Below are 11,979 nucleotides of genomic sequence, written 5' to 3'. Positions count from 1 at the left end.
GTTGCGGTTTAATGATGGTTGACCGATTTTTGACTCTTTTTTTCCACCGTGGACAAATTTGGACATGTTCGTAGGACCATCTCACCTCGAGATCAGTTATGCAATTAGCATCACGAACGTTCGCTGGTTAGATCATGATCATGGTCATTATCCATTTGGTCGTAGTAACCCTAACTCTTCCCCATCACCTAGCCGTCTCACACTACGAGGGCGGATAAACCGGGCGAGAAAGGTAGAGTTGGCAGACATGAGATGGCTTTTGCGTCAGGAGGAAAGGTGGAGGCAACAGAAGTGATGAGGGCGGCTGCACCAAGCGAGAAAGGCAGAGGTGGCACACATGTGTGTTAGGTTAAGGTGATTTCTTCTATTTGTTAACCGAGGACAAGATCCACCTAGATTAAAACCGGCCAATTTTGTCCACGGTAGCAAAAAAGAGAGTCAAAAACCGGTCAACCATCATTAAATAACTGTTAGGGACTAAAACGAGAGAAGTCCAATTTACCCCACTAAACTTGTCTCAAAGTTCAGATTACAACCCTCAACTTTATTTTGGTTCAATCTGCAACCCTGAATTCTATAAATCGTTCGAAATTGGAACTTGTGCCCTTTTTGACATGTTTTGAACCGGTTTTTCTCGCCAGTTAGCAGTTTTTGTTCTTATATAGTGTACCAACTCATCAACATACAATATACACGGTACAAGAAAACCAACTTAATGCAATGCAAGGGGTGATTCTGAACCCTTTTTAGAATTCAGGGTTGAAAGTTGAACCAAAGTAAAATTGAGAGTTGTAAGCTGAACTTTGAGATAAGTTTAGGGGGGGTAAATTGGACTTCTCTCGACTAAAATTAGATTTAATTAAGAGTTTGAGGATAGATTTAGACCAAAACAGAGTTAAGGAACCAAAATTAGACTCTTGCAAGACTTGAAGGACCAAAAGTGCACTTAACCTTAAATATAAATATACTCCCTCCGTCCACAAATAAGTGAACATCTAGCTTTAAACTTTGTCCATGAAAGAGTGTACTTCTATGTTCTCAATGCACTTTAAATTAGCAAAAGTTGTTTCTCTCTCATTGCACGGAAATCAAACCCAATAATATCTAGCACATGTTCTCTTAATTTTATACATGTACTTAGCCTATTGGAGGTGAAATAATTAAAGAGGAGAGAGATGTTGGTTGCATCTTCCCAATGCAAGTTTTCTCTCCTTTTACTAATTTGCCTTGAAAATCCCGCACGTCCACTTATTTGTGTTATTTGTGGACGGAGGAAGTACGTGATATTAATTGTAAAAAAAAAAACTCAATACATAACACGACCTGACCGGACTAGACTAACCGGACGTGAATCGGCCACTTCGTCGATTTCCTTCTTCTCGCCCAAGGCCCAAACCGGTGCGGGTTGGCCCCGTCCTCTCGCGCACTCGCATAGTCGCATCTGCTGACCCGGAACCTTGTGGCAGAATCCCCCATCCGCCGTCCGCCGTCCGCCGAGGGAGCCAATCGAGGAGGATGGCCTCCGAGGACCGCAGCGGGAACCGCGCGCCGGAGATTAAGGAGGAGACCGCCGCCGCCTCCGCCGGAGCTGGCTTCGGCGATCTGGAGGACCCGCGGTTCCAGTGCTGCGTATGCCTGTGAGTTCCCCGGCGCCCTTTCGCTCCTCTCCTCTGTTGGTGTGGCTAACTGGCCATGAGCAGAAGTATCCCTGTCTGGGTTGTGGAAACGCGTGCTGCGCTGTTGATTACGCCCTCTTTTGATCCGATTGCGGAATCGGTCGTGCTACGCACTCGCCCTCCTGTATCTGTGTGTATCGATATTCGATAATTGCATACTCTAGACCATCTCCAATCTATCTAGGAATACCAATAACGAAACGTTGCCACATATGCACACGGCTATGGTTTGGATGGTCTAGTGAGAACTTGACTACGCGTCACATATTTAAAGTCCTTATATCGGCTTAATTCGACACCTCATGGAACACTAAGGAACATAAGTAAATTGATTGTGATGGTGGCTCTTAGTTTTGTTTGTTTCCCTAAAACATTATCCTGGTTGCTTCACTTATGCTATTTGCGGAGCAATGAACCGTGGTGGCTTTGATTCCGCATAGATTTGCTAATGATCTCGTACCCTCCTAATTCTGTTTTAATCGCCTTTTATACAAGAATAACCAGATTGACTCTCCTTTTCTCTTTGATGAGCACATTGGGTTACTAATGATCTCTAATGCATGTTGAATATGTCTTGCAGGGAGCTTCTCTACAAACCAATTGTTATTGGTAAGGGTTTGTTCTTATTATAGGCCGATCCAAAAGAAAATTGAGCGTACTTCTCGAATCTCATTCATTGTTTGTTGGTGCAGCATGTGGTCATATGTCATGTTTCTGGTGCGTCCACCATGCGATGCATAACGCCCAGGAATCCCATTGTGCGATATGCAGGCGGCCTTATAATCATTTTCCTAGTATCTGTCCGCTCCTCCATCACTTGATTGTAAAGCTTGAACCTGTGGAATACAAGAAAAGGGAAAAAGAAGTACTAGGTGAGCGCTCAATGCCCAAAGCATTTCGGCCCCTTCGTCTAACAGAAAAAATATAAATGCTTATTTATCTTGCCAACACAACATGTATTATATTTTTAGTGTAGATTTGAAGTTCTTATGGAACTAGTTCTTTTTTATTTTCTAAATCATCTTGGGAGTTTTTCTTCTGTGAAGGTATTTTTCCGAAGTTATTGTGCAAATGATGCACATAATTCAAAATACCATCAGTTTACTGAACTTACATTCCTCAATTGTAGTCAAATCCATCGCAACTAAATTGATTGGTCGAGATAGGGATTATCAGGGTGGGTCAGAACTTGGTAGTATCTTTGAGGTTTTGGGCTGTTGGCTTAGGTTAGGATGGCCCCTCTCATTACTTCGCCGACACTGGTGCCTTATTGGCAACACGGTCGTTGAAACTCACATTTCTCTGTCTATTTCGAAGTATAAATCTATTTCTTCTAGCATCAGATTTCCAGAACTATAGTACATTTGAACCAAACTGATTTTCCCATTCTAATGCCCGTTTCCATTATTTTATGAATTAGTACTCACATGTTACTTGTTATGAAGTATGGACTATTATTATGTTCTAACTGCGTCACATTTCAGAGCTAGAGAAGTTCATGGATGCATACTCTCCACAAAATATTGAGTTTTTAAACTCCAAGGGCAATAATTATGGTAAGAATTCTTTTATGTGATTGCAATAATATCTGCCTCAGCTTAGTCTTTATTCATAAGCTGTGCTGCTTTTTGAAGAAAATGGAAAAGATGGGGACAACAAGCTTGAAGATGGCAAGACTGGATTCCCAGGTGAAGTTTCAGTTGATGACAATACAATGAACGAGTGTTCAAAGAAAGTAAAGTTAGAGGATGTGTCATGTCCTCTCTGTAAGGATCTGCTATATCAACCTGCTGTTCTTAACTGCGGTCATGGTAAGCTCTAAATTTGGAATAAAAGGCTGCTCAGTTTTTGTGGCTTTTCTTATCTTTTCAGAAACTGACATATCTTGGTTTTGTGGGAAGTGTATTGCATGTCTTGTTTGCCTTCGTTAGGTGATGAAGCATTGAAATGTCAAGTTTGTGGAGGTCTTCATCCCGGAAGTTATCCTAATGTTTGTTTAGATCTTGACCACTTTCTGGAAGAATATTTTCCAGCAGAACATGAATCAAGACGCAAGAAACTTCTGTCTGAGAGCACTCAATGCAACCCTGAAGGATCATCTTCAGGTAATTTGTTTCCCAAGATCAGGTTCACATATAACATAATATTAGCTCTCTACCCTATAACAACATAATACTGTCCATCATGATCGCACAAAAAGATAATCATGAAATTTGTGTTTGACTTGCTCTGTTTAGCTAAATGTAAACCTTTTAAATTGAGTTGTTTATCCTGACTCCTGAGTTACCATATTGATGGCTTTTGGTCTGCTATTATTTTCCTTAACAGTGCTTTGGACTTAGAATAAGCACCAACAATGATGCTTACACCTTCAGCAGTTGTGCTGTCACTTATTTGATCAATAAAGATTACCTTTATCATAACTGTTTTAATATAAAATACACTATACTATTATGTGTGCCAGGAACTCTTTATGGAAGATAAAAAAATATACAGTATCTGGTTTGTGTCAGCTACACTACATAAAATGATTTACTCCCATGTGATGTTAATTTAGCTACCAAAATTTTCAGATATGTAAGATTTCTGTATACCATATTCATTGACTTTGTGCATACCGAGAGAGACATGATGTTGATATTGATATGTCCAGAGCCGTTATAGTTGGTCAATGGTTGTATATATGTTATTAATGTACCGTGCGCTGTGGAGTCAGGAGTGTGAAGTTGAACTGTTCGAATAGGGTTCAGAGTTTGTTGTGGAATTACCCAAGCAATTTGAAACAACCATGGGTTAGAAAACGAGAACAGGTACAGGGGGTTGACACTACATGAGAGCGAGTTAGCTTCTGCTACTGTTTTGTTTGAACTGTCTAGCATAACTCTATGTGGTATCATATCACTTCTTTTATTTCTTCCAAAAATTCTAGGGCACAATGTAGATGGGAAATTTTAGATTTTTTTTCTGTTTCTTTAGGCATAGTAAAGCTCATGCATTGGTTACTTATCCTTCATGAAATACAACTTGAGATATTTGTAAATTATGTGTTGAAATGAAGCGCATGCCTGATTCATTTTCCTGTGCTGTCTGTGGTTCAGGTACTTCATGCAGCAAAGATGAAATGGATAAAGTATCAAAAGGGGTAACCTATGGACAGAAGAATCTAGACTTATCAAATGTTCACGCTGGAGTTGGATGCGACTCATGTGGGGTATGTACAAGCTGTAGAAACTGTCGTAGTTCAGAACCTTGTAGGTATTTAGTCAAGCATCCATCCAGTGGATTATCCTTAGCAGTGGAGCCACTATTGGTAGATAAAACGGGTTTTTTTTTTTTCACAATTTCCCAACGATTTTCTGAGTTTTGTATCTTAATTGTTGCCACCTTGTTGGTATTTAGTCAAGCATCCATCCAGTGTGACGTGTATATCTTTCAGTATAGCATCATTGATGTTACCCAACAAATAAAAAGCTTTTTTCTGGTAGTCCTACTTCCCAGAAAGACTTAGTTGAGAGTTGAGACCCCTAGTTGTCTCTTTAAGACCAAGACACTTCCTTAGAGCTAGTAAATGTTTTTTTTTTGTCAAAAAGAACCACTCTGTATGTAATATGCAGACATTAACCAAAAGATACATTTACTCGAGTGTTAGGGCCTACTCCACTTAGTCATTTTCACGGATAACTTGTACTAATCTTAGTACCTATGTCCATTAATATAAATAGTTAAGTGTCACAGTGTTCTTGTTCTAGTTTCATGAATTTTCTTCGATCTATCCTTACATGTTCACCATAAGTAATTATTTATATGTACAAAACGACATGCTTTTGATTCTTGCACTCTTAGAGGACCAATTACAAAGTTTACGTTCCATTTAGTAAGCTGCTCTAGCATCCGTCTTATAACATTTTCTTAATATAAACACAGTTTTACCTTTTATTTTAAGATATTGCACTAGTATGAAATGTAGTAGTTCTTAAATCAACTGCAGGGTATCAAAAACTAGAAATTTATTCTAAGATTTATTTTTTCAATTTATGTTCTCACTGTTCAATAATAGACACTACCAACTTTTGTGGTCTCTTAAACCATCTAGTATCTTGTCACATGCAAAAGAAAACCTTAACACCGAATCCAATTGGAAGAAATTGATGAGCACCGTTGTGTCCTGGCTTCAATTGCCATTTCTTGAATAACTCTTGTCCTTTTGGTAATATGGAACTGATGAAATGCCTTGCAGGTCTATCCGATCCGAGGGGAGCGATACAAGTGCAAGGATTGCACGGAAGCAATCGGGTTTGACCTGTGCGGGGAGTGCTACAACACCAGGTCGAAACTCCCAGGCCGGTTTAACCAGCAGCATACCTCTGACCACAGGATGGAACTGGATAACTCGTCGCTCTACGACGCGTTCCTGAGATTCCAAGGGATACCTGGGGAAGGTCTACATCAGCTGATTGTAGAAGAGGCGTTTATTGGTCCTGGCGGTATGTTGCATATAATAGGTGATGATCATGAAATGGAGTACAGCGATGAGGAGGAGGAGGAATGAGGACTGCTGGTTGTAGAAAAATAGATTTTTGTTTTATAGCAAAGCTGATTCTGGGAGCGAATACATGGATGTAATAATATTGTAATGTGAATACTTTTGGGTCCAAGGTCATTGTCTTGTTTGTGCTTTAGTAAATATAGATCTATGTTTTGGTCTTCCGTGAAAAAGAATACTAAAAAAGAAGTGCATTTCTTAAAGTAAATGTGAGTAACCAGAAAACCTATTGATTAATATCGCGGGCAATAATAGCCAGTACGATCCATATTAGTTGCCACTAATATAGATCCATATTAGTTGCCACTAATATAGATGTATCTAGACATATTTTTGTTCTAGGTACATCCATACCCATACTAGTGACAAGTAATATGAATCTGAGGGAGTAGTATAAATACAATTGCTAAGGTTTTAATTGAAACATAGTCAAGATAACAAAAAAGGACACATAATTAAGTCTTTTCTAGAATACAAATCAATCATTTTGCTTTAGGGAAGTTCTGAGTCATAGGGAGTATAGACAACATAAGATACCTGCAAACATGGTTAAATTTTTTAAGTGTACAAATCAACCAAGCAACCATTTGGGTTTAGGGAAGATCCCAGTCATACGGAGTATACATCAGAAGATATCTGCAAACGCATGTACTAGGCAAACATGGTTAAATTTTCGAAAGTGTAACCAATGAATCTTTTGGGTCTGAGCCATACGGAGTATACAACAGAAGATATCTGCAAACGCATGTGCTAGGCAAACATGGTTAAATTTTCGAAAGTGTAACCAATGAATCTTCATGTGCTCGGCAAACATGGTTAAATTTTCGAAAGTGTAACCAATGAATCTTTTGGGTTTAGGGAAGATCCGAGTCATACGGAGTATACAACAGAAGATATCGGCAAATGCAATGTGCTAGGCAAGCATGATTAAATTTTCGTAAGTGTTGTCTTTTCAAAAAAAAAATGTTTCACTACAATGGCTTTTATTACTAGTTCCTGCCATTTTTATGTGCTTTGCAATCACCTTCTTCGTACTTGCCTTCATGTCTGTGTTTCTTAATCATGCTATTTAAAGATGCCCTGCAAGTATGATGGTACCAAGAATCGCGAAACAGTTTCACCCTCGGCAAGGCGGATGACACCAAAAAAAAACTAGGGCAAACAGTGTTTGTTTCCGTGAGCTAAAAGAAACAACGATTTCTAAAGAGTTTGCACCTCTTCCTCTCTATTACAGTTTCGATCGATGTTCATCTTTACCCAAATTGCAGATACCATTTCTGATATTCCAAATCCATTCACGCAATAATACGAATGACGGTAAACAGTTCTATATGTTCCTCTATCAACCAGAAATCTCCTCTGCCTCAATGATCATGCTCAAGCAAAGGTGGAATTGCTTAGCCAGCTCGATCGGGATCGAGTCAACAGTCGGAACAACAAGCATCTCATTATAAACGAGCAATGAGATCAAAACTTTCAATACGAAGTGAGCCTAGTTCATTTGGTTAGTTAAGTGGATGTACAACCTAACCACCCAGGTTCAAATCTCCAGGGACACGAATTTGAATTCTTATTATTTAAATACAAAATCACTGTAGGAGCTTCCCTACCGTATTCCTTAAAAAAAACAGAGTTAAAACTGAGAATGATTTTCTTTGACAAACAATGGAACGATTCGTGGAACTGTAGTTCGCAAAATATACAGATATAATTAGTCAATCGATCAACCTTGAGGTTTCAACATTACACTCCATCGATCGATTACATAAAGAATCAAGAAGTTGTACCAATTCGATTACCACACCAAGAACAAAAGAAGCAAGAAAGAAAAGACGTGGTGCGCCGACGATGCTAAGCAACGATATGCGACGGCCTGAAGCAGGTGGCAAGGTGAGGGATCCTGAAGTGATGGTGGTGGTGGTGCCGTTGTTGGGCCCTCGCCGCGTCGACCGCCTCCTGGAACCTGTCGACGCCGCAGGGGACGACGATGGCGCCGTCGTGCGCGTACCCGTACTTCTCGTGCGCCTCCACGAGCAGCTCCAGGATCCGCGGGTGCCCGAGCAGCGTCACTGGCACCGCGAACCGCCGCGGCGCCTCGTCCTCCTCCTCCGCGCACACCCAGAAGGTGGCGCATCCCTTGGTGGTGGTCGCAGCCGGCGCCGGCGCCTCCGCGAGGAGGTGGTCGTGCGCTTCTTCTTGATGCTGCTTCATCGATCGAATTCTTGCTCTTGCCCGACTTCGCAGGCAGTAGCGAACTGCTGATGTCTCAAGTGAAGGATGGATCAGTAGCTCTGTTCCTCTCTTCTCTTCCGGTTGGAATTCGTGGTCTCTCGTCTGGGCTGATGAATTTCAGAATTTATATAGTAGCCGACGGGCGTTGAACTGGTGATGCGGGTGGCGGCGTGAACGCGGTTTTGCTTTGCTTCTCGACGAATCAGTCGTCCTCCGCCCGCGTCGTCGCTATGTCGGTACACACTCCGGTTACGCGAGGCTTTCGTTTGACGTGACATAAGTTTTTTTAGAAAACATTATTTTTGTTTGTTTTCATATTTGCAAGCCACAGCCCGTGGACCTCCCGAATCTGGACAGTTCATGGCGGGCCTCCGAAACACGTCGGCCCCACGGTCATCTTCACTTCCACGTTTTTTCATGCTTTTTCTTTTTCTTTTTCTTTTTGAAACAGATTAATTGAATTTATGGCCAAAGTTTGGTTCAAATTTCGAATTTATGGTCAAATTTTGAGGGGCCTTACATATTTGAAGGATGGATCAGTTAATGAGCATATTTTGAAGTTTTTAAGTTTTTAATAGCCATTTCATCCATTTGATTTCTCATGAGCTCTACACCTAGCCAAAAGTCCCAAGGCTAGCTACTCTAAGGTCAAGTTTGGAACGAGCGCAATGCGAGGGTTTTTCGTAAGGTTTCTACCATGCCGATGGTTGTTGTAGCTAAAATTAAAGAAGAGGCGGCTCTTTGGAGCGCGGCGGGTGCTACACACTTGGGTTCTATCATGCCGCGAGAGTGATCTTTTGTTTTCCGAGTTTGTACTCGGCTTGTAACAAACCATAACTCTTTCTTATTCAATGAATGGGACAAAGCTTTTGCCCCCTTTCAAAAAAAAGGTCAAGTTAGAGGGAAGCTCTAGCTGGCGGTTGTCCCTGCAGTATAATTCCGACCAACGAAGTTAGGGTCACTAACAGATGGGCTCCATGCGAGTAGGGCCCACAAGTTAGTGACCCAAAAATCAGCCAAAGTCAGCCAACAAGAAGTCAGCGAATGCTAGCGCCGTCCAGACGACATGAGAAGAGCCATTTCATCCATTTGATCTCTCATGAGCTCCACAATCAAATTTCGACCAACGAACTTACCTTTTCTGTCCCGCCTTCTCGACAGCGCGTTGAAACTTTCCGTTTTGGCATGTCCCACCTTTTCGGGTTTTCTCCGCGCAAGCTAGCTGCGAAGGATTGAACCCGCGCCTCCGCGACCTCTATACCTGAGCGACGTGCTTACCACGTGAGCTACATATGTTTCATGCAAGAAACAGAAACACGTGTATTTTATACCCTACCGTTCACATGGTAAAAATAAAAGACGTGAACTTTTCATACAAACGAAACTAGTGACAGTTAGAAATTTGTTTGGCGTAAAATTTAGGAATCATCTATGCAAGTTGTTAACGGTAAATATAAAAAATTATCAACCACAAAATTTATATTTATTTAGAATATTTTGGAGATTATGTTTAGATCATATGTTATCAACCCTTTGCTCGTTATTCATCAGCGTTAAATATGAAATCTTACAAACCCAAAGAGTTAATTTCATTTAAAATATTTTATCAACTTTTTTTGCTCACAAGTTATCAAAGCTCTATCCGTTATTTACCAATGGTAAAAGCGAGAAGTTACAAACTCGAAAAGCTAATTTTATTTATAATATTTAGTGACTTTTTTAGCTCACAAGTCATCAACCCTCTGACCGTTATTTATCAACGATAATTGTGAAATATTAATGACCCAACGGCTAAATTTTATTTAAAATATTTTGGTGCTTTTTTAGCTCACAAGTTATGAACCCTCTACCCGTTATTTATCAAAGTTAAATATGAAAAGTAACAAACCCAAAAGCTAATTCCATTTAGAATATTTTTTTTTGATTTTTTTAGCTCATAAGTTATCAATCACCGGCACACTATTTTATCAACAGTAAATGTGAAAATTTACCAACCTAGTAAAATTTCATATAGAGTAGTTTGACTTCTTTTTTAGCTCACAAGTTATCAACCCTCCGCTCATTTTTATCTACGGTTAGTACGAAAAGTTACCAACCTGTCGTTGCCTAATCGACGGTACCCCGGAGGAGGGATCCTCACGAGGGGGAGAAGAAGTAGGGGCCATAGGGCGGAGTGCTCTCGGGACGGTGGTACGCTATTTACCCAGCTTCGGAACACCTGCACGATGACAGGGCCTACTGCTGCTTGTCTGGAATTATCTGGGCGCTTTCGCGTTATTACAATGAATTGTGGTTGTGCCTCTAGGGCTCCCGGGATCCGGCTTATATAGGCGCACGGATCTAGGGTTTACATGGAGAGTCCTAACCGGAATACAAGTTACCTAACTACGGTACAATATCTTGCCGTGTACGTCAAGGATCCGCCTTCCTCCAAATACGTGCTGGATCCGGATACTTTATGGGCCTTCACGGATCCGGCCTCCTTCGTAGGTCGGTTAGGATCCGACTCCTTGTTCCTGGGCTGGACTTCATCCTTCATGATCTATAGCAACTGGGCCGCCCGATGGGCCACATGCCTCACCACCAACTATGGGCCACCCGGGCTTGCCGGATCTAGGCCAGGCCGTTGATATACCCATAAAGTATACCCACAACAGTAGCCCCCGAAGTTCTCCGAGATTCATCATTCCTCCGACTTCATTCAGCTCGGATCTGAAGAGAATCTTGAAGAGCTTCAAAACTTTCTCTTGTTTCCGGTATCATCTATTCGGAAATCTTCCTTTTTTCTAGATCGATAATGAAACGGAAATCCCACTTTTCCCGCGCACAACTTCCTTTTTTCCCGCGCTAAATCTTCGGAGATGCGAATCTTTTAGCCGGAAATTCGGGAGCGCACAGTTAAGTTACCTCCACGTCATTTTACCATTATTTGACCTAAGACACGTGTCGATCATCCAACGGCGTGACTGTTCAGTTTCCGCCGTTAGATCCGAAACACGAATCTCTGCGCGAGGTCTATATATAACCCTCGCCCGCGGTAACTTCTCATTCTTTCACCTTCTCACCCTCATCGTCTTCTTCCTCGCGCTGCGCCGCCCGACGGATCTCATCTCCGGCGAACCTTTGCCACGGTGAACTCCGCGCGCCGCCAGTCCAAGCCTCTCCTCGCGCCAAGACCCCTTCGGTTGAACGGGAAATCCTTCCCGCCGCCGATTTGTGGTCACGCGAGGTGATTTCCTGCAAGTCCGGCGACCTCGACTTCACCGGAGCTCCGTCGAGCCACCGCGCTATTAACGGTACGTGCGCCGGCCTCGTGGAAGACAAACTTAGTGTAGATCCGGATACTCAAATAATTTGCATGGGTGCAGCCGGAAGCATGCCACTTGATTCATCGCACTGTACTGGTAGCTCTCCGAGTAGCCCGGATCCCAATCCATTAGAACCAATATGTCCGGATCCCATAGCATACCTGCCACCATATGTTTCCGACATTAGGTTAGCTCAACCGTTTTCCGCATCTTCCAAAGA

General features: G+C 41.8%; 2 protein-coding genes across 2 annotated transcripts; one reads left to right on the top strand and one right to left on the bottom strand.

Moving 5' to 3' along the window:
* Nucleotides 1-1,372: 1,372 nt before the first annotated feature.
* On the top strand, nucleotides 1,373-6,331 carry LOC127307071 (E3 ubiquitin-protein ligase PRT1). The gene is made up of 8 exons (XM_051337768.2): nucleotides 1,373-1,637; nucleotides 2,257-2,285; nucleotides 2,369-2,548; nucleotides 3,161-3,232; nucleotides 3,311-3,487; nucleotides 3,578-3,781; nucleotides 4,775-4,887; nucleotides 5,914-6,331. The coding sequence occupies exons 1-8, from the start codon at nucleotides 1,516-1,518 to the stop codon at nucleotides 6,223-6,225; spliced, it is 1,209 nt and encodes a 402-aa protein (XP_051193728.1). The 5' UTR covers nucleotides 1,373-1,515; the 3' UTR covers nucleotides 6,226-6,331.
* A 1,562-nt stretch (nucleotides 6,332-7,893) lies between these two features.
* On the bottom strand, nucleotides 7,894-8,562 carry LOC127310268 (auxin-responsive protein SAUR32). Its single transcript, XM_051340951.2, has one exon. The coding sequence runs from the start codon at nucleotides 8,428-8,430 to the stop codon at nucleotides 8,071-8,073; it is 360 nt and encodes a 119-aa protein (XP_051196911.1). The 5' UTR covers nucleotides 8,431-8,562; the 3' UTR covers nucleotides 7,894-8,070.
* Between the last annotated feature and the right edge of the window lie 3,417 nt (nucleotides 8,563-11,979).

This window comes from Lolium perenne, chromosome 6 (assembly GCF_019359855.2).
Source record: "Lolium perenne isolate Kyuss_39 chromosome 6, Kyuss_2.0, whole genome shotgun sequence".
NCBI lineage: Eukaryota > Viridiplantae > Streptophyta > Magnoliopsida > Poales > Poaceae > Lolium > Lolium perenne.
The sequence above is the reverse complement of the archived record's forward strand: the minus strand, read 5'-3'. Positions and strand labels throughout refer to the sequence as shown.